Source organism: Salvelinus alpinus, chromosome 38 (assembly GCF_045679555.1).
Source record: "Salvelinus alpinus chromosome 38, SLU_Salpinus.1, whole genome shotgun sequence".
NCBI lineage: Eukaryota > Metazoa > Chordata > Actinopteri > Salmoniformes > Salmonidae > Salvelinus > Salvelinus alpinus.
In genome coordinates this window covers 6,107,555-6,130,155 of record NC_092123.1, presented here as the reverse complement: position 1 = coordinate 6,130,155, position 22,601 = coordinate 6,107,555, and the positions used below count along the sequence as shown (strand labels likewise).

At 45.5% G+C, this 22,601-nt stretch overlaps 1 protein-coding gene, 1 long non-coding RNA gene, 1 other non-coding gene and 1 pseudogene across 6 annotated transcripts in view; 3 read left to right on the top strand and 1 right to left on the bottom strand.

The window, feature by feature from the left end:
• Positions 1 to 1,454: 1,454 nt before the first annotated feature.
• LOC139566394 (WD repeat, SAM and U-box domain-containing protein 1-like) lies at positions 1,455 to 9,587 on the top strand (annotated as a pseudogene).
• The window catches only part of LOC139566390 (protein TANC1-like), a 56,333-nt gene continuing 41,238 nt past the window's right edge, over positions 7,507 to 22,601 (bottom strand). For 3 of the 4 annotated variants that reach the window (XM_071387515.1, XM_071387516.1, XM_071387518.1), the window contains 16 exons: positions 22,292 to 22,600; positions 21,932 to 22,132; positions 21,504 to 21,716; positions 21,192 to 21,314; positions 20,796 to 21,032; positions 20,142 to 20,348; positions 19,940 to 20,021; positions 16,145 to 16,278; positions 15,905 to 16,028; positions 15,051 to 15,226; positions 14,702 to 14,834; positions 14,571 to 14,600; positions 14,353 to 14,444; positions 14,033 to 14,179; positions 11,866 to 11,966; positions 7,507 to 11,748 (listed from right to left, as the gene is read on the bottom strand). In XM_071387515.1, coding sequence (XP_071243616.1) covers positions 10,284 to 11,748; positions 11,866 to 11,966; positions 14,033 to 14,179; positions 14,353 to 14,444; positions 14,571 to 14,600; positions 14,702 to 14,834; positions 15,051 to 15,226; positions 15,905 to 16,028; positions 16,145 to 16,278; positions 19,940 to 20,021; positions 20,142 to 20,348; positions 20,796 to 21,032; positions 21,192 to 21,314; positions 21,504 to 21,716; positions 21,932 to 22,132; positions 22,292 to 22,600 — 3,774 coding nt within the window. In that variant the 3' untranslated portion in view covers positions 7,507 to 10,283. The remainder of the gene's footprint in view (positions 11,749 to 11,865; positions 11,967 to 14,032; positions 14,180 to 14,352; positions 14,445 to 14,570; positions 14,601 to 14,701; positions 14,835 to 15,050; positions 15,227 to 15,904; positions 16,029 to 16,144; positions 16,279 to 19,939; positions 20,022 to 20,141; positions 20,349 to 20,795; positions 21,033 to 21,191; positions 21,315 to 21,503; positions 21,717 to 21,931; positions 22,133 to 22,291; position 22,601) is intronic. The other variant, XM_071387517.1, reaches the window with a different exon arrangement.
• Positions 14,376 to 17,854, top strand: LOC139566395 (uncharacterized). The gene is made up of 5 exons (XR_011673099.1): positions 14,376 to 14,455; positions 14,724 to 14,825; positions 15,026 to 15,483; positions 15,918 to 16,353; positions 17,643 to 17,854. It is a non-coding gene; the product is annotated as an uncharacterized lncRNA (long non-coding RNA).
• On the top strand, positions 18,393 to 18,465 carry trnat-ugu (transfer RNA threonine (anticodon UGU)). Its single transcript has one exon. It is a non-coding gene; the product is annotated as a tRNA-Thr (tRNA).

The window sequence follows — 22,601 nt, the reverse complement described above, 5'->3', positions numbered from 1 at the left end:
GTGGAGAGAAAGATTTAAAGTTCATTTTGTGCAATTCTACACATTTTGCCTTGGGGTGTAGAGAAAATATTGCAATTGTGTAACTAATTACATGCAATTCTACTAATTTTGCCTTAGGGAGGAGAGGAACATGAGCTGTTTTACAGCAAATTTCCTGCAATTCTACACATTTTGACATAGGGTGGAGAGAAATGTTTGCTGTTTTTAATATGAGATCTGAGAGAGACTGACCAACCAAATTGATGGGGGTATGGCTTGTGGGCCCCCGACCATGATTACTAAATTCAGATAGCTGGCCGTTAGACTAACTTCCAATCTAAAAATGTTTAGCTGATATGGGCTAATTGACTGACATAGCAAGAGAAAAACTGCTGATGCAAAGCCACATTTCGAAATTGCACCTTGTGTATTCTACAATTCTAACTTGCAACAGTAAATTGAGACTCCGACTGAGGGCAAGCAGTTGCCCTGGTTTACTGCCGTGTTCACGTGCTAGTCGGAACTAGGAAACTCTGACATTTCCGACTTGTTAACTGGTTGTAGTTATACACGTGCCCGTTCAACCAATTAGCAAGTCGGACATTTCAGAGTTACGACGTTTGAATGCGGCATATGACTCCAGTCACTGGAGTCTTTGACAATTTTTAGGGCCTTCCTCTGACACCATCAATAGAGAGAAATAGTAATGGAATATTTTTGTAGGCACTAACTCAGCCATTGATTCGTTGGACAAAGCCTATGAGAAAATGAATGGAGCTTTTGTATGGTTTTTGGATAAACTATCTTATATGTTTTGTTCTATGAGATCATTTTAAGCATTTATGTAATCAAAAAAATCACAAAGCACATAAAAGGCTTCATAATTCATAAAGTTCACGTTAACTGACTGATATTATCTCATAGAACAAAATATATAAGATCCCCCCCTAAGCCTGTGTTAACCTCAGACCATATTTTCGACGTTTATCCCAAAATCATATTCCTTCCCCATTAATTTTCCCCCATAGGAATGGCTGAACGAACTCATTTCCGGTTTTTATTACTGCAGGTTGGCAAGCTCCATGGCTCATATTTCTAGAAGGGGACGTAGCATCATCCCAAAATTGCGACGGGAGTATGGGCGAGTGGGTGTGTCGAAATGAAAGTAGTGGGCGTGTGGAAAGTAGTGAGTGTGTCGAAAGCTTTCTAATTTACGTTAGACAGTTTTGATTGAACTGTTTTAAAAAATTTGTTTCTTGAGTGGCAGCAAATCTGCACAATAAGCTGATTCCCTGTCCATTCGCCCACTCCTTTCGACACACCTACTCGCCATATGGTGCATTCAAGACAAATGGGAACTTGGATAAAAACGAGGTCAAATCATGACGTCAGTGATCTTAAGGTTGGTTAGTCGAAGCTCTCGAAAGAGGCCCGAGTTCCCAACTTGGAATTCCGAGTTGGATGACCGTTCAAAACTACTTTTCCAAGTCAGGGCTCGTTTTTTCACGAGTTCCCAGTTGTCTTGAACGCACTGAAGTTTGGGGGAAGGCCATCATGGTCAGCTGACCATATGACAGCGTGCATAACCATGAAGTAAACATTGAACATAGACACGCAAAGAGGTAAGAAAATAAACACACATCCCACTTTAGTTAGAATATAAAATAATACTGGCTTTGTATTTACATGCATTTGTTATAATACAAACTAAACAACAGGAGCATAGAGTGATGCTGTTGCGCGAACAGCTAGACTAGTTAAAGGGTTAGTTAACTAGCTAGCCAGCAGATCCGACACCTTATGCTTGCTTATAGCTGCACTACAGGGTTGGACAGACCGTTTGCATGAAGGTGCGCTATGCTTAAATCACTCCGCCATTTCTGGTTGCTAAAATGTCGAATAGTTCGCCAAATTCCAATTTATGGGACATAAAAAGCAAGTATAGTGTAGATAATCATTGTACCATCAAAACTACTGTGAAATATATTTTCAATAAACAAAAAATATTGTATTTCAGCTGTTTCAAGCTGGTGTACAATACTGAAAGTAAAAGATGCAAAAACGAAACTTAAGAACGGGAAGCACAGAAATAGTGCATAGAGAACAACTCTACTGCTTCATAGACTTGCCTTCAATGAGAATGATAGATCTATAACTCGCATTACTATGTGAATTTGGTCGGCTTGGCCAAACAGTTACATATTGCAGCTTTAAATTAAGACACAGTGGATATGGCTCGGAAAACATATCTAATTCCAGGGATAAGTTGTACTTCGAATACTCCCAAATGTTACACAGAGAAGATTGAAAGACTGCTAGTTTTTCTGAAAACTGCCCTTTTATAATTTTTTAAAAAAACTACTGATTTCAACACCCAAAGAATTGCCCGCAATGTCGTGTGTAATTGTGGGCTAGTCTTTGGGTGTGCAACGTAATTTGTGGAGTTCAGTTTTATTGGCTACATGTTATCTAGCAGTAGCCACAGCAGCCATTGTGGAATGGCACATTGCGCTGAACAACAAAGGAGCTGATTGGCTGACACTGCCATTCCAAAATGGCTGATGTGGCAACTTCTTTTTAGCATAAGGACAAAAAGTGCAGTTTTCTGGAAAAACTAGCAGTAGTTCAATCTTGTCAGCTTAACAGTTGGGATAATGGGACAATTGATTCAAAGCTCTCAAAGCTTCGAATCAAGTTCTTTCTCATCCCTGAATTGAGGTAAGTTTTCTGAGCCATATCACACGCCAACTCTGCGAAGCCTGTCCGACCCTGTAGTGCAGCTGTAAGCAAGCGTAAGGTGCTGGATCTGCTCGCTACTAACTACCCACTGTGCACAGACGTCAGTTCAACGTATAGTTTCGATTTACATTTGGTTGAGTTGTCAACCAACGTGAAATCAACAAAACCTTTCACCATATCATTGGATTTAGCTTAAAGTTGGGTGAAAAAAAAGACAAACATCCCTTACGTTGATGATTTTTTGCAAATCCAATTAGTTTCCCCCGTTGATTCAACGTCATCACATAGTTTTTTTGGCTTGAAATGACGTGGAAACAATGTTGAGCAGTTTTTGCTCAGTGGGTAGTAAGTAGCCTATTTGCTAAAATGCATACGATTGCAACCTCTCTGCTCTGGCAACTTCAGATGGTTTCCAGGTGTGGCAAGCTGTTTGGATAACAACGAGTCTAGCTAGCTATCTTGTAATCATTGTAATGTCACACAGTTAATAGTTATATTCTATTGTCAAAGGGATTCATCAAGACCAACTCAAATGGTGTCCCTGATCTGTACCTTGCAAGACCATCGCGACGATGTCACCTGGTGTGCCTTCTCCACCACGCTGCTGTTCAGCTGATAAAACCTTACGAATTTACAACACCCAAGACTTTTCCCGAAGTCCCATAATCCCCACTCTCTGGCCACGGCTATGGCGTCCACTGTTGTTGCTTCAGCGCCTGTGGTCAGTATTTGGCCTCGTGTTCAACTGATGGTTCAACAGTTGTGTGGTCAACGGACACGGGTGAGATAGAGGCAGTGCTGGAGCATCCGGGTAGGAACCCCGTCAGGGTTTGCGCCTTCTCGCCCGACTCTTCACATTTGGTTTCGAAGGCGTCTGATGGTACTTTAGGGCTTTGGGATTTCCCTACGAAAACATTGCACAGGTAAACTTGATTGATATAATTTATCTCCATGTTATCGACTCATAAATACGCCTATATCTGCAGACTGATATGTGTTGTCTCTTGCAGAGTGTTCTTAAATGATTATTTGTCAACAGTGAATGAGACCACTATGGTGGCCTGCTCCTTCACCCCCTGTGGCCCGATGTTTGTCACTGGATCTACGTATGGGGACCTCAGGCTGTGGGACCTGGACATGAACCAGCTCCACGCGGAGAAGAACAATCACGACTTGGGGGTCACCTGCTACTGCTTTGGCCCCAAGATCCTCGGTGGTGATGATGATGATGATGGTATTTTCCTCCCTCTATCTTTGAGTTTGGCCTGTTCCCAGATCTGTTTGTACAAACATGACAACGATCGTAAGAGTTGTCTATACAGCACAACATTATGATCTGGGACCAGGCTATCTTGGAGTCTCCATATATGGGAATTTGTTGAGACTGGTGTTTGATTCATTTGTTCCCGTCTCTCAGGTAGTGGTGGGGTAGAGTTCCGTTTGGCCTCCTGTGGACAAGACCGCACGCTGAAGATATGGACCGTCTCCATATCTTCTGCACAGGCAGTACGTTGACCACACGCTATGGTTATGCAAATGCCCTGTTTAACGTCGAACTGTGTGCATATGTTGGTAATCAAATGATGTGTGTTCACAATGAATGATCTGAAGGTGTAGTCCATCTGTCCCCTCTGGCCTGTAGGCTGTAAGATGCAGCTGCTGCAGACCCTGACCGGCCGGTCTGCCCCGGTGCTCTCCTGTGTTTTCTCTGCAGACGGACAGCTGCTTGTGTCTGGGTAAGTCAGCCCATAGGTGATCTAAGGCAAAGTGCTCTGTTAGTCAAGATAAAGTTGTACATTTACTCCAACTGGCCACAAGGGGGAGAAGTGTGTTGCTTTTGTCCATTGCCTTTTCTGTTGCAGCTCAGTGGACAAAACAGTCACAGTGTATGATGCTGTAAGACACTCAAGCTCTTTTCATTACCGTAGAAGTCATTTCAGTTTAACTCCCCATGTTAATGTCCCACATAGAAATCCATAAACACCTCATCTGAACTGGAATGTTGTTGCTTTTTCATTGCCAGGGGGCTTTGCTCTACACATTGAACCAACATGAGAGGTAATCTTCCTTCTTACCCTTGGGACATAGTCACATCAAAATGGCCTTATTCGAGTAGCCTACTTTTAAAAATGTACCTTTCCGTCCTCGCTCCCATGATCCTTTGCCGTAGGTACATGAAGCCGTGTGCCTTCTCTCCCAGCACGCCACGGTTTCTATGGACAAGACTGTCAATATATGGAGAGTAGAGGACACACGCAGTGGCCATGGTGGGTAACACACACACACACAAAGATGGACAGAAGTCTAAGATAGGAGGTGTATTGACAAGCTGCCAGTGTTATTGGCATTAAGAATGGCATTAGCGTTCTGAGTCACGGTGTGGGGTTCCTACATACTGTTTCACTATTTTCTCATGTAAACAAAGATCCTGTTGACTTAGTGGTGATGACAGCCTGGTGATTATGTGCTGTTTTTGCATAAGCTCTTCTTTATTGATTATGGCTTAATTATGTTTTTTATTCTGCCAAATCACCATCCCTCTCTCTGCATGGTTCATGGGGGGAAAAAAGGCAAATCTTTACCTGGTGAGTTTGACATTTTCTTCCTTATCTGCACCACTAATGTCCAATCTGCTCATTGAAAGCAGTTAGGGATGGAGGATCTCTATGTGAAACCTAGGAGTCCCACTGCTATCAAAAAGTGCTTTATCGCGAGTAATACTTCTAACCAGGTGATAATGCCTTCTGCAAAAATAACTGAGTCTTTCATAGCCTGTTGTGTTTCCAGGTGACTTTTTCCTTGAAGCACTGCCTGGTGAGAACTGAGTTGCTTTTCTATTTTCATGTGAGTCACTGTATTAGTGTACACAGTGTACAAAACATTAAGAACACCTTCCTAATATTGAGTTGCATCCCCCCGTTTGCCCTCAGACCAGCCTCAATTCGTCAGGGATTCATCAGGCTATGTTATGGAAAGAGCAGGTGTTCATAATGTTTTGTACACCCAGTAGTTATATAGGCTCACAATGCTTTCTTCCTCTCCTCCTCTGACCTGACACCTTTCCAAGAACCTATACGCACCTCTTTCTAAGACAGGCTTGTCAATAAAAGGCTTGCAACTCAATGACTGTAATTGTAAATATATTAATGTTCATCGTTTTAGTTGACAATGGTATTTTGTTGTCTTTTATGTGGAGTCTTACTGTGCTCTTTGTTTTTCACATCTTGTTATCCAGTTGAAACTGCAACATTCTCATGCGGAGGTGGGGAAAGTGACTAAAAACCACTGTAGAAACTTCTGATGGATTACACATTAATAACTATAGTAACAGCATGTCATTTCCTGTTTTCCGACCTATCAGGCAGAAAGTTGCCGCGTCACTCCAGACTTCTGGTCAGTGATTGGTCAGAGGAGGGCGTGGCTGTGTGAGGAGGGGCTGGAGATGCTGGTGGAAAACTTCAAGGCGAACAACATAGATGGCGCTGAACTCGTCAGTCTGACCAAGGAGACACTGGCCTCAAAACTCAACATAGGTGGGGACGGCACATCACACCATCGACTAGACACATTATCATAATAACATGCATTATCATACAGCTAATTGGCTCGTTATCATATTATACACATTACCCACTTGTCCGTCTGGTATCTGAGATCACCGTTTTGTACAGTAGCTGGAAACAGAGCGTCATCACATACTCAGACTGGAATAATTGTTTTTAAGTAGGGGGAGGGACAAATGAAAAACAAGGTGGACATTGAGGAATGAATGTTAATGAGATGTCCTCAGGATTACATACATTTAAACTGAACAGCATTAGATTAGGCCATGTGTATTCTGCACCGCGGGTGTAATCTGCTTTAAGATTTCTGCCCCATTACATAACACAATTACTCATCCCAAAATAAATATCATGTAACATAGAAAATGGTATACACCTAATACCATTTCTGTCTGAAACAATTCCAAAATCCATCTGAAAATGTGACTTACAGATTTTGGTTGATCCGTATATCTTCTCTTTTAAATACAGATCTTTCACCCTAGTGAGGAAAGCCAGTTTTCCCAACTTTTTCTCTGTGAGGTGGTAGGTGTGGGTCTGTTGTTGGTCTCTCACGCCAATAGCAACCATGGTAACCAAACAGCCGTGTTCTCTAAAAGAGATGAATCTCTTAGTAGACATGGGTGTCTCTCTCTACTGTCTCTGAGAGTGAGGATGGCGCCATGCCAGGCTGTTATCTTCCTGATGGAGAGAGATTATCCTTTTTCCTCTCAGGGATGGAGGGCTCTTTTTGTTTTTTTGTGTGTAACACACACACACACACACACAGACTGACCTCACTTTACTGTAGTCTCCATGGTGACCAGGAAATGGGTCATGTACGCAGTGTGTTCAAGCCTGGATATCACGTCCACAAATGATGCAAGCTCCATTGGCCAATGTACCATTTTCCCATAACTCTGCCTTGTTGTTTCCTGTTGGTGTACTGTAGAGTCTGTGGGGCTGCGCAGTATGGTCCTGAGGAAGGTGGGGGAGCTGAAGGCGGGGGGTGTGTGTACCGGTGTTCCTGATGAGTTCCTCTGTCCAATCACCAGAGAGCTGATGAAGGACCTTGTTATCGCTGCAGGTGGGACACGCCCCCACGGCAACCTGTCTTTCTGTCTGGTTGTGCCTTTTTAGGTATCTATTTATCTATTGCTATGCTACAACATTTTCTGAAATACAGTGGCGTGCTTTTAAAGGATGCAAAACACACTATCCATCTTGTCTACTTTTTCTTCTGAACAGATGGGTACTCCTGGATCACAACCAAGAATCGTTCCAGCCCCATGACCAACCTGCCCTTACAGACAACACTTCTGAGCCCAAACCGAACCCTGAAGATGGCTATTGGACGCTGGAGGACCGGCCAATGAGAAAGAGGGATGCAAGGGCGTCTCTACATCCCTTTCAATCCAAAGATGGTCTATCCCTCAGTTAACCTCTGACCAAAAGTAGGCTCATAGTACATAAAGCTATAAATGATGTTTTCAGGTTGACCATACTGAGCTTCGATTCAACCCCTCACTGTGTCTGCACTTACACATCTGTTGGGATGAAACTACTTTAGAATGTAAATATTTATAGCTGATGAGACATTCTAACATATATATTCTCAAACTCATGCATGTTGACCGTGTTTAACTCTGCTATTTACTCTGCTGCTTTAGCTCCAAAACCATTTCATTGATGATGATAGTGCAGTGCATTCGGAAAGTATTCAGACCCCTTGACTTTTTCCACATTTTGTTATTTAATCAATTATTTAATCAAGTATTCAGACCTTTTACTTTTGTTGACGTACCTTTGGCAGCAATTACAGTCTCGAGTCTTCTTGGGTATGAAACTACAAGCTTTGCACACCTGTATTTGTGGAGTTTCTGCCATTCTTCTCTGCAGATCCTCTTTGCCCCAGTCTGAGGTCCTGAGTGCTCTGGAGCAGGATTTCATCAATAATCTCTCTGTACTTTGCTCCGTTCAACTCTCCCTCGATCCTGACTAGTCTACCAGTTCCTGCCACTGAAAAACATCCCCACAGCATGATGCTGCCACCACCATGCGTCACAGTAGGGATGGTGCCAGGTTTCCTATAGATGTGACACTTGGCATTTAAGCCAAAGAGTTCAGTCTTGGTTTCATCAGACCAAAGAATCTTGTTTCTCATGGTCTGAGTCTTTAGATGCCTTTTGGCAAACTCCAAGTGGGCTGTCATGTGCCTTTTACTGAGGCGTGGCTTCCGTCTAGCCACTCTACCATAAAGTCCTGATAGGTGGAATGCTGCAGAGATGGTTGTCCTTCTGGAAGGTTCTCCGTTCTCCACAGAGGAACTCTGGAGCTCTGTCAGAGTGACCATTGAGTTCTTGGTCACCTCCCTGACCAAGGCCCTTCTTTCGATTGCTTCGTTTGGCCTTGAGGCCGTCTTTAGGAAGAGTCTTGGTGGTTCCAAACTTCCAAACATTTAAGAATGATGGAGGCCATTATGTTCTTGGCGACCTTCAATGCTGCAGAAATGTTTTGGTACCCTTCTCCAGATCTGTGCCTCCTTCGATCTTATGGCTTGGTTTTTGCTCTGACATGCACTGTCAACTGTGGGACCTTATATAGACAGGTGTGTGCCTTTCCAAATCATGTCCAATCAATTTACCACAGGTGGACTTCAATCAAGTTGTAGAAACATCAAGGATGATCAATGGAAACAGGATGCACATGATCTCAATTTCGAGTCTAATAGCAAAGGGTATGAATACTTGTGTAAATGAATTGTTTCAGCTTATTTGTAATGAATTTGCAAACATAAAAATAAAAAAACAATTGTCACTTTGCCATTATGGGTATTGTGTGTAGATTATTTAAAAAAAATCCTAAATCAATTTTAGAATAAGGCTGTAATGTAACAATGTGGAAAAAGTTAAGGGGTCTGATTACTTTCCGAATGCACTGTAGGCATTTTGAAGGGATACTGGTGTAAACAACAGAAGTGTTCAATCTATGGCTGAAGTTATATAACAGGGATAGCAGATGTCGGTACACACACAATTTTACACATGGGTGTTTGAAATGAGGGGAAGAGAGATGACATTTCGAAAGGGAAGACTGTTGTCATTGTAGTTTTCCAAAGAGATTTTAATTCCCCATGATTATGGTAGTAGTGCTTGAGCATAGTCTGTATAATGTGTCGCATAGCTCACAAATCAAAGATGGCAACAATGTTCATGTAGAATATCTGTATCATCTCACCAATAATACCCTTGCAAGCTATTCTGTACCTTACTGTAAACTGTTAATGTTGTGCGCACAAACGAAATAAATCCATCAACTTTTCAATTATTTCTCTAGCTGTGCAAAAATAACTATATAAAATATATTGTTCTTACAACTGACCAAGCCATCGGCACAGTAAATAAATTAACATAGACCGCAACAACAAGCAGTTACAACAATGTCCGTAGGATTATATGTACACTTAATTAAATATGATTATTTATAAAATGTACAAAGGTATAGAACCCTCCATGCATTGTGAAACACTTTGCATCGAGGGCTCTGTTATACTGACAAAGGCTATCACCACTTATATAATCTATAAATAGAACACATACAAATCTAATGTATAAATATCCCTATTCAATATGCGTGCCAATCGTTTAATCAAATGGCTTCTCGTCCATTAGTATCGAAACCATTTAGTGTTGTTCTTTACAAACTACATCATAGTTACGTTGCTATAATGGCCCATAGTAGGATGCTGTGCTACTGTTCAGCTATTGGGCTGGTACTATATGGTGTTTCCCAGGTCTGATTATGTGCACTCTGGAGTTGCTCTAGGCATGCTTACGCAAAAAGCACAAAAGCCTCAAATGCTGCTTAAGTCTAAACGCAGTGCATCACATACACTGTCACTTTACAAGAGTCAGATTAAGAAAGAAACTTTGAAACCCTTCCCTTGCCACCGTTTCTCTGGAATACAGAGAAAGTTATTATGGCGTCTGCACCTGCGTTTGTGCTTGAATGAACATGGTCAGTTCAGACGTTGGATTCTATAAAGGAGCGTTTAGGTTTGATGGGTAGGATGGCTGGGTTATCTCTGGTGAGCCCTGCCTGCCGGTGGTTCCCGTCTGGGAACTGGGAGGAGTGATGTAGGCCTGCAGCTGGACCTGGTCTTGACTCCCTGTGGTAGAACCTGTCTCCAAACTCCCTGGCCAGGGCCTTGGCCTGAGCCTGTTGGGCCAGGTGCTGGGCCTGAGCCTGGGCCCCGTTGAGCCCCTGGAGGGGAGCCTGGCTTTGCAGTGGCTCAGCGTAAGAGGACCTCCGCTTGAACTCATTATTTAATCCCTGGATGTTGTCCGTAGGGGCCATGCTGTGTCTCTGGTTCTCTAGACCTTCAGGGGAAAGTGGCTGGGAGTGAGGCTGACCTTGCCAGCCCAGTCCAGGTGGGGGCTGCCCCTGGACACGCACTGCCTTGTCCTTCACCCCCATGAATGGCCGAGGCTTGAGCTCTGGTTTAGCCGGTTTGGGGCGAGGCACGTCGGGCCCCTGAGGAGCCTGGGTCCTGCTGCTGTCTGACAGGGTCCCGCTGGAGGCTAGGCTACTGCTAGAGCTGGAGGCCTTCATACTGCCCGTCTGACCACCGGAACGCAGACCGGGGCCAGCCGACCCCCCAAAACCCTCCCTCCTTACCTCCTTACCAACCCCAGGGGTGAGGGACCCAGCCTGCCCGTCCAGCGTGGTGCCGGGGTGGGCTGAGAGCCTGTCTGTTCCCCTAGCCAAGCTGGAGGAGTGGCCCTGGAAGGGCTGGACAGATGAGGAGGAGGAGGAGAGGTGGTGGTGGTTGACAGGGGTGAGCCCCGGGTGGTGGTCTGTGGAAGAGGAGGGCAGAGGGCTGATGTCGATGCCCAGGCCAGGGCTGGGTCTCAGGGAGGTGGAGATGTGTCTGCCTGGCAGGGGGCTGGAGGGGCCACACAGAGACATAGGTCTGCCCCCTACCTGCAGGGAGTTACATTGCTGCTGCTTGGTCTTCATGCTTTGGTTCTGTCTAGGACCCTGTAGGACAGAGCCCTGCTTGTCCAGAGACAGGTTGGTCTGTGTGGACCCGTCCAGAGGGGAACCAGGCCTGGGGTCCAGGGGAGCTAAGCCCACTGCGCCTGGTACTGGTGGGAGAGCCCTGTTGGGTCCATAGGGGTTCTTGGGCCTGTTGGGTCCATAGGGGTTCTGTGAGGGCTCTTCCTCTCCCCCTATCTCTTCATAATCATCATCTAGTTCATCCTGGCTCTGTGTATCACAACTCTTCTCTGTGTCCTGGCTCCTCTCTGTGAGGTCGTCGGGAGTCTGGCTGTGTGCTGCTTGTTGGCCTTGTGGTGTGTTGGGGGACTGCTGCTGCTGTTGTTGTTGACACTCGTCCTCCACACGCGTCAGCAGACGGCGGATCTCACGGTTGGTGGGGCAGAGCCGAGACGCCTCGTGGAGGTCAGCTAGCGCCGCTGCATACTGCCTGGATGGACACATGAGGCGAACATAGTGAGAGGTGAGTGTGTCTTGTCCTTAGACAAAACTGTACTCGTCCATTCTAGTCCCCCCTTGTTATCAGTATGAACTGGCCTGTACTAACCTGCTGCTCCTCTTGGCTCGTGCTCTGGTGTAGAACGCCTCATAAGACTTGGGTTTCAGTTCAAGGGCTTTGGTGGCAAACTCCTCCGCTATACCAAAATCCTGTCGGGAAAAAGAGGATAAACTCAACAGTTAATTATGAATGTTTACTGTTAAATTCAGTCCACCCTGAATTTCTCAAGGAGAAGCCAAAACCAACGCCTTGAGGTCATTAGCCTGGGTAATGTGTTTGTGAGCGTTAATGAGTGCAATGTGAATCCAGCGGTAGTCCACACAGCGCCACACTTTGCAATTACTGTAAGTGACTGGAATGAGGAATTCAGCGTTGTTTAACTGGAGAATTATTCATCTGTGTGCAGCTCAGAGTAGAGCAGCTTTCTCTCCCAGTGTCTTAATGGATTCTCCAGACGGGTGCTCGTAACTTCTCTCCAAACCGTAAAAAAAAAACTCCTTCAATCAGATGTCGGAAATGAAAACTATTGACTCTTAAAGATACAATGCAGTCGTGAAATAATTTCTGGGGAACAATAAGTACCTTACTCTCATGGTTTTCATAAACATAAAAAAACAAAAAACTAAAATAGCTTCTTAGCAAAGAAACATTTCTCAAGCAATTTGTTGAGGTAATCTGAAGAGATTTCACCCCATGCTTCCTGAAGCACCTCCCACAAGTTGGATTGGCTTGATGGGCACTTCTTACTCAATAGGGTAGTCAAAGCCAAACACAGCGTGGTACGAGATCTTCAGTTTCTTTGCCAATTTCTTGCATGGAATAGCCTTAATTTCTCAGAACAAGAATAGACTGACGAGTTTCAGAAGAAAGTTCTTTGTTTCTGGCCATTTTGAGCCTGTCATCGAACCCACAAATGCTGATGCTCCAGATACTCAACTAGTCTAAAGAAGGCCAGTTTTATTGCTTCTTTAATCAGACAAACAGTTTACAGCTGTGCTAACATCATTGCAAAAGTGTTTTCTAATAATCTATTAGCCTTTTAAAATTATAAACTTGGATTAGCTAACACAACGTGCCATTGGAACATCAGATGGTTGCTGATAATGGGCCTCTGTACGCCTATGTAGATATTCCATTAAAAAACAATCAGCCGTTTCCAGCTACAATAGTAATTTACAACATTAACAATGTCTACACTCTATTTCTGATCAATTTGATGTTATTTTAATGGACAAAAAATTTGCTTTTCTTTCAAAAACAAGGAAATTACTAAGTGAACCCAAACTTTTGAACGGTAGAGTATATAAAACACAAGAAAATCATGTTTTTGACTGAGCTGGGCCTTTAATGGTAATTTCATAAGCACCTCTAGTGGCCCTGGTGTGTGTGTGCATGCGTGTACAATATGTCTGTGTGTGTACAATGTGTGTGTACATGCCTGCGTACACAGTGTATCCATCTATCTCTTTGTATGCCTAGAGAGCATGCGGTTGGCTTGTTTTTAAACGAGTTTCCCTGCTCCCCTCATTCCTCTCAGGTGAATATTTAATGAAGCAAACCACAGTGTGATTCCGTCCTTGAGATGGAGGTGGGCATTACACCACAGCCTTGAAATCCACAGCTCTGAGTAACTGTTCAATGTTTAATAACAGTTTTTATGGCCTCTCTACTCCCACTCCCCTCCTGTTCTATTCACCTGCAGCATGATGAAATATGGATGATATGTGTGCCCAGCCAGCTCTCTCTTCCCCCTGACCCAATATCTACCAGCAACAACGGAGGGAGGATCCCTTCTTTCCGTGTGGGTTTGTGTGCGCACGTGTTTGTGCAAGCGCGTCCACCTTGCATGTGTGTGTGAGTGAGCGATTCCTCCAGTATATGGGAGAGCATGACCGTATCACATCATAGCATCTTTCCATTATTCATTTGCCGGAGGATGCCATTTTACCACCACCACTCTAGTATAACAGTCTTATTATATTGTCTGGTCAAACAAGGGTGTGTTAGATCACACCCTCCAGGCTGCTGAGATGAAGATCTATCCATTATACCTACTGCTATACTATTAACATGAAATGACATTTCATTCAGTGTTAAATTCTATAAAATAGCTAATGGAGTAGTGTGTAGCTATATCAGACGATGCAATACCTGCAATTTTATTACGTGTTCAATTATATTAGCAACTGATGTGCTATGTGTGTGTGTGTCTCACATTAGTTTTCCTGCGGCAGCGTGACATGTTGAGGTACAAGGAGACACGGAGCTCTTTCAGGCCCTTCAGGTCGTCTCCGAAGCCGTCTCGGGGGAACTTCCTCAGAGCGTACTGATACCTCTGGGCTGCCTCCTTCATCCTCCCCTTCTGGAGAGAGAAAGAGAGGAGAGGGAGAGAAAATACAGACATTGATTTGGAGAAGAGGGCTAGCAGATTTTCTAATTGGACACACTTTCATGACAGACAGACAGACGGACAGACAGACACACACACACACACACACTGAGAGAGATCAGGTTTTCGTTTGGTTGTTAACCCACCTTATACAGCAGGTTGCCCTCCTCCATGAGTTTCTGTAGGAGAATGAGAAGGACGTCTGGTTTGGATGTGGCCATCGCCCACGTAGCATGACCTGGTCAAGAGGTAAGAGAACACAGGTTAAACACACACACACACACACACCACACACCACACACCACACACCACACACACACACACACACACACAGAACGCTCTAAAAGGTATCTAAAGAAAGTACCTGATCGATCATAAGGGGATGTTCTGTAGCCTTTTAGCAGGTAGAAAGGAGTGAAGAGAAAGAGGGGTGAAATACATGATGTTGATAGCAACTTCCTCAAGACACTGACAGATCAGGTCAACTCAACTCACCCAGCTTGGCCCCTTTCTTCAGTAGGGTGACCACTACAGCAGCGTTTCTACAGCCCACAGCCCTCTCCAGAGGCCTCACCCCACTGTGGTCCACATGCTCCACCACCGCACCCTTCTCCACCAGGTACTGAACCTGTGGTTGTAGAGGACACCACAAAACAAACAGCATTTTAAAAGGATTCAAACAAGGCCAAAGGTGCTGGAGGGAATTGGGCAAATTCAGTACTGTGTTTTTAAAAATCTATAATCTAGGACAGTTTAAGACAATCTAGGCCAGTTGCAGCGAAATCAGAATTATGTCTGTGGATCTATTTGTTTCTCCAGTTTGCAGTATTAGAAGGAACCCCACCATCTCTGCATCACCGTTGAACGCTGCCAGGTGGAGAGGGGTACGTCCGTTCCTGTCAGGGTGATCTATCTCTGCCCCCTTCTCCACCAGGCGCTCCACCACGCCCTTCTGACCCTTCAGACATGCCCAGCTCAGAGCTGTCTGACCCTCCTTGTCCACGGAGGCTAAAGACGCGCCTGGAACCAGATCAGAAATAACATGCTCACTCCACTGCAACTCAGTCTGACATATACTCAGTTTATTAGGTACACCCATCTAGTACTGGGTCGGACCCTCAGCGGCCAGGAAAACATTCCCCACACCATTACACCACCGCCACCAGCCTGTACCGTTAACACCAGGCAGGATGGGGGTCATGGACTCATGCTGCTTATGGCAAATCCTGATTCTTCCATCAGCATGACGCAACAGGAACCGGGATTCGTTAGACCAGGTAAAGTTTTTCCACTCCTCAATTGTCCAGTGTTGGTGATCGTGCGCCCACTGGAACCGCTTCTTCTTGTTTTTAGCTGATAGGAGTGGAACCCGGGTGTGGCCGTCTGTTGCTATAGCCCATCCGTGACAAGGACAGACGAGTTGTGCGTTCCGAGGTGCCATTCTGCTAGTCACTAGTTTTGACCATTCTAACGTTCAAACGAACAGTAACTGAATGCCCCGATGCCTGTCTGCCTGCTTTATATAGCAAGCCACGGCCACGTGAACGGGGTGGTGTACCTAATAAACTGGCCACTCAGTCTATACTGTATATCTCAGAGCTACAAAATGAAAAAATTATCTAAAATAACACTTTATCCCCCTTAGTGGACTGAGAATTGACATGTACCATGATGTGACCCTGACCCTGGACCTCTCACCCTTTGTCAGCAGGAAGTCAGCAGTGCTGAGGTGGCCCTCGCTGGCTGCCACCATCAGCAGACTGCGGCCCTGCTTATCGATGGTGTTAATGTCCACACCGCTCTGCAGCAACAGCTCTGCTACCTGAGAGAGGGGGGGAAGAGAGACAGAGAGTGAGAGCATGAGTGAAAGGACAGCCATTATTGCTGTAAAGCAGGAAAATTAGAAGTGTAACAAAGATTCATCAGAATGATTCTCACCTGGGGGTGTCCATGCCTGATGCAGCTGAAGAGTGGGACCACCCCCCTTTGGTTCGGCTGCTCCGCCCCTGCACCCCTCTCCAGCAGGAAAACACACGTCTCTGTCCTGCCCCGGCCTGCAGCCGCAGTCAGAGCTGAGAGAGAGAGAGAGAGAGAGACCCCCAGAACAGTGATCTACTACCTACTTCACCACTGTGCTCGGAATGAAAGTAATCTTTGTTTTTGTGTTATTGATTGTTTTGAGACAGTGAATAATGAGAGTATAATATTGGCACCACACATGCAATGTGAGCTACAGTACACTGAACAGAAAACGTCACACGCCTGAGTATGACTTTCAAAGACTATTTTTAGACTGGCCACACTTCAGTGGGCCCATATCTCCCTGTGCTCTCTAGCGAGGCAGGCTCTTAGCTGAGGCTGTCACAAGTCTTACAGCTGGCCTGGCAGAGAGAGAGATTTGATGGGTATTGGCCACAGCTTGCCCAACCAGCCATCTAGTCCTGGGCATGGAGCATCCATCCAGACAGTATATACCTCCCAAAAGGCACCCTATTCCCTAATTAGTGCACTACCTTTGACCAAAGCCCATCATGCTCTAGGTCAAAAGTAGTGCACTATGTAGGGAATAGGGTGCCATTTGGGACACAAGCAGACAGCACAGACCAGGGAAGCTGAGATCAGACAGGTACTAATGCGGTCACAGGAAGGCCAAGAAGATCCTCAGCCACCTGAGCCAAGGCCTGTTCGACCCGCTACCATCTAGAAGGCAGAGAAAGCACAGGTGCATCAAAGCTGGGACTGAGAGACTGATAAACAGCTTCTATCTCCAGGCCATCAGACTGTTAAACAGTCACCACTACCCTGCCCTGAACCTTAGTGACTGTTACTAGCTGTCTAGCACCCATTATTCTACCCTGCACCTTAGAGACTGTTACTAGCCGGCTAGCATCCATTACTCTACCCTGCACCTTAGAGACTGTTACTAGCCGGCTAGCACCCATTACTCTACCCTGCACCTTAGAGACTGTTACTAGCCGGCTAGCACCCATTACTCTACCCTGCACCTTAGAGACTGTTACTAGCCGGCTAGCACCCATTACTCTACCCTGCACCTTAGAGACTGCTGCCCTATGTACTTGGAGTTATTGGTCACTTTAATAATGTTTAAATACTGTTTTACCCACTTTATATGTATATACTGTATTCTAGTCATGGCTCATTCTGTATAACTACTGCTGTACACACCTTTTCTATTCATATACTGGCCATACAGTCTATACACACCATCATGTACATATATATTTATAATCTGGACTCTGACATTGCTCGTCCTGATATCTCTTAATTCCTTTATTTGGATTTGTTGGATTTGTGTATATTGTTTTGTATTGTAGGTATTACTGCACTGTTGAAGCTAGAAACACGAGCATTTTACTGTGTGTTTAATATGTGTTCGATATGTGTAACCAATGCCATTTTCTTTTCTTTGATGCAGCCTCCTGTTTCACCTTGGCTGGGATGATGAAATACTCCCAGGAGAGGTGACATCACCCATCTGGCTCTGGAAGCCAGTGGGGAGGGAATGACGACATGAATGACATCTATGGGAGCATGTAGGGTACACCCTCCCCATCTGTCCCACCGATGGTTCCACATGAGCACATACGCAATTACAAATCACCTCACTCATTTCATTTCCTTTATCTCATTTCCCTTCACGCCAGAGCAAAAAGTTGAGATAACAAAATACTTTCATAATAAATAAAAAATATTGTGGCTATGATTGATACATTTAGGAATACTTTGTCTTGTGACTCAACACTTCTCAATCTAAGATAAGGCAGACGTGCACCACTGACTCATAAATCAATACGCAATTGCGGATTCATGCCTGAACAGCTGTGCTTCTGTTGTCAATGTCAAATATCTGAGGGGAGTTTGAAGAAACGTGGAGGAGTCAGTAAGTCATAGGAGAGCTGTCAGAGTCAGTTGCTTTTACCAGACAAAGAGTACGTGGCTTTCAGGTTAAATCCCTGACATGAGGCCTCGTGCCGACAGCCTAGCTCAGCTGGTTTGGCCAGACTGCTCCAACCAACAGCTGTGCGGTAGAGTCAGTGACGTCACATTAGGTGTGACCAGAGCCATATATTTAGAAATATGTCTCTGGGTGTGGTCCTCTGTCTGTTTTTGAGTAAGCTGGGTGTGATATGTAAATATCCTGTTGCAGTGATGCATGAATAGGTAAGGCTCCATAGCTCAGTGGTTAGAGCACTGGTCTTGTAAACCAGGGGTCGCGAGTTCAATTCTCGCTGGGGCCTTGGTTGTGGAATCAAATTTTTTGATCCAAAAGGGAGGTTCTCATATTGAAAATACTATTTTTGAATAAAGGCCAATGAGTTGAATGGCTCCTACAGCTAGTTCACCAACAACATTAAAAACATGATCCGTTGATGCTGTCCAGTTCTATCAACTACTTCCCACAGCTATAAATACTACTTCTGACAACTCCCCCGTATGTCACTGACCTTGTGTGGACGACAGACACACAGCTGCTACAGCTACGATAGTTATTTATCTGTTCCATGTAATTTCCTTCACGTACAGTAAACCTTTGGCGTCTCACCCACAGAGGAGGTAGACACAGACAGGCAGACAGACAGACAGTAGCCTGCCCTCCAGGGAGAAAAACGTAATTATTCTCCACTAATGAGAAGCCACCAGGCACGGGAACACATTTGCATAGAGAGAGGACAATTTCACAGGCAGAAGTACTCAAGGACTTCTTTCACCGAATAGATTAGAAGAGCTGAAGTGAAAATCATTCGGCATATAGTGGAGTATCAAGATTCTCTACCATGGGAGGATTTGTCGATGTAAAACCAATATTAATGAAAATGAAACAATGCTAGACTGAATGGTAAACCCAAACAGTAAAACAAACGAAGGCCATTCAATTGGTACTATTGTCTATTTTATCGCCCAGTCAGGTCTCTGTAATCAACATAAATACATGATTTCCTTCAATTTACCTCTAAATGGCCTATTTAGTATTCTATATTTGCATTAGCGAGGTTGTTTTCATTCAGGATTGGCTTACAAATGTTGGTACCAGCAGCCAGCAATTGTATGTATGCTTCCAATTGGCAGTGGTTGAGCGCTGTCTATCCCCCAGCCTATTTATTTACTAGCACATAAACACCTATGATTGTATTAGAGTTTAATGGGTATAAGAATCAAAACAGGTTTGCTTGACTTCCTTTTTTGGAGATGGAGGTAATACCATCTGATATCTACACCAGCTTCACTGTAAGACTATTATAATCTAATATTACCACATCTTTCTTCTTGAACATGCTACTCATTTCACCAGATGCTCTTATCCAGAGCAACTTACAGGAGCAATTAAGGTTAAGTGCCTTGCTTCAAGGCACATGGACAGATTTTGCACCTAGTCAGCTCAGGGATTCAAACCAGCGACCTTTCGGTTATTGACCCAACGCTCTTAACCGCTAGGCTACCTGGAATATATGACCCAGTTGAAACTATTACCACCACTGCCGCTTAAAATCTTCAGCTCACGACCGGATCAGAAGAGTCCGTTGGTGTAACACAGTGGGCAAGTGGCGACCACCTGAGAAGCTCACTGGGTGGTTCAATAACAACAAATGATCTCCGCTTGGTAAAACGAAAGCCAAGCACCTTTCGAGAGTCAGCGAAAACAAGCAACCAAAAACAGAGGATGAGGAAAGAAAATAAACATTATTATATAGACAAAGGTAAAGTGCACAGTACCAGTCTCTCCCCAGAGCGTGTCGAGAGCGTCTATCTGCACAGCCACATCTTCATCGTTCAGCTCCAGTAAGCTCTTCGCAACCTGACAACGAGACATGCACAATAATTATAGACCATAACTATTATAAGCAATACACAACGGTTGCATCTGAAGAGTGCGCACGGTGTGTGTGTTCGTCAGTGTGTGTATGCAGTAGCCTACGTGAGTGTGTCCCATGCTGCAGGCGGCCGTCAGGGCCTGTTGTAAGGCCTGGCCCTTCACACTGCTCTTCACACCATGCTGCTGTTGGCCCTCAGGGGCCTCTGTGGGGCCCCAGTCCTGGTTCAGCAGGTAGTGGATGATGTCTGGGTGGCCCCTCAGCCCAGCATGGACCAGGGCACACTGACCACTCTTATCAACATGGCCCACCTAGAGGGAGAAACACAGATCAATCAATCAATGAATCCAATGTATTTACACAGCCCTTTTAACATCAGCAGTTGTCACAACCGTATTCACAGTACCCTAGCCTAAATCCCAAAGAGCAAACAGAAGCAGATTATTATGATACATGACTATGATATGACATGACTATGATACGTGACTACTCTGGGGTGGCAGAGTAGCCTAGTGGTTAGAGTGTTGAACTAGTAACCAAGAGGTTGCAAGTTCAAATCCCCAAGCTGACAAGGTACAAATCTGTCGTTCTGCCCCTGAACACACCTAGGCTGTCATTGAAAATAAGAATTTTTTCATAACTGACTTGCCTAGTTAAATAAAAAAGTTGTAACTTATGAAACTGTAAAGCTGGGCAACAACAGCAGATCAACTTCCAATTTGGTTGAATTGTCAACAAGGTGAGAAAACAGCACTGACCTTGGCTCCTTTCTTACAGAGCAAGGTGACCAGTCCTGTGTGTCCTGCTGCGGCGGCCAGACAGAGGGGGGTCATGCCACTGTCCGAGGGGCCGTCTACGGGAGCCCCCAGCTCCAGCAGCAGGGACACCATTTCAAGGTGACCCAGATGGGCGTGCACACCCAGCACAGGGGAACGGCCAAGCACCTCTGAACGCCCGCTCACACTCGCCCCGCCCAGCATCAGCAGACGACTCACCTGTAGGTAAGATTTATTTTTAAAGGTGTGCGTACGTGTGTGTACGTGTACGTGCGTGCATGCGTGCGAGTCTCTCACCTTGATGTTGGGTGTGCAGAGGTGTGAGTGTGTGCATGTGCCTGTGCTGTGTGTACGTGCGTGTGTGTGTGTCTGTCTCACCTTGACGTTGGGTGTGTAGAGATTTCTGAGGGACGCCAGGGCTGCAGAGAGGCTGTCGGTGCTACAGCTCACCCACAGAGCCTGCAGAACACTGGAGGACACACCTGTCCTCTTACTCTGACCCTGAGAGAGAGGGAGGCAGAGACAGGGAGAGAGAAACACTCTGGTTCAATACTTCCACCATCGACCCCCCCCCCCCCCCCCAGTGTATGAGAGGAAGAGGAGAGAGGCTACTGTACTGTAATATTTGAACTCAGATAGTCTTTGGATTAACGCCCCATCAGTAGTCTATTCAGACACACTAGCTGGTACCTTGAAGATGTGTGCCTTCAGGATATGATGTCCCAGCTCCATGGTCTGCTGCCGGTTCAGCTTGCTCTCCTGTCTGGAGAACATGAAGGACAACAGAGCATGGCCACTCCTTGGGTCACAGAGGAAGTCGGTGCTCTCTCCGTCCGCCCTCCACACTAGCCACTCTCTAAAGGAGGGGTGGAAGAGCATGCGGGTGCCGTCCCTGCGTCTCACCTAGAGGGACATGACACAAGATCAGACAGAGGTTGTTGTCATAAATACACAAGTGGCTGAGATAGTTACTATCACTGGGAGCCAAGTGCAACTCCCACAGAGTGAACGTAACTCAATGAAATGGTTGTATACTACTTCCTGGCCTACTTCCTGATCTAGCTAACAACGTACGGTATGGCCGTTTCTCAATAGTCTTTCACGTGTTCTCTCCTCACCAGGACAGAGGCCAGGGTCTCCAGGCGTTGTTGGAAGTCCTCCCAGGACATCTCTCCTCTCACACCCCCAGCGTTCAGCGCCCGGAACAGCTGCTCGTCCGTCAGCGGGTGTAACGAGGCCAGCACCACGTTGAGTACGGGCAGCACCCGCTCGAAGGTTTGGTCCCCTTCGAACCCCGCACGGCACTGCAGCAGGTACACCTGGTGATAAAGAGGACCACAATGGAAATACTGAAAACGATTTCAGTGGAGATTCTCCATTGACCATGCTGTTCAGTCCAGGACTAGGCTTAATCTGTCTGGGAAACCAGCCCTACATTTATTTTATATTTGTCAAATAAAATGTATTCATTCATTCACCTCAGCCAGAGAGACAGGCACTACCATGTAGTTGCCTCCCTTGAGAACCAGGTGCTCCCTCTGGAACAGGTCCAGGGTCAGTTTTAGGTAGAGGAAGGAGCCCTGGCTGCGAGAGGCCAGGTGGGTGTTGAACTTGCTGAGGAGGAGGGGGTCGGGGACGGTACCGTTGGGTGTGGTGACGTTGGCGGCAATCTCGGGGCTGACGATGACCCGGTGTTGGATGTAGTCGCTAAGGTCCCCGCCGATCTCGCTGCTCTCCGGGAAGTCGTCCAGTGAGAGTCTGGAGAAGGGTAGGAGGGTGGTAATCTCC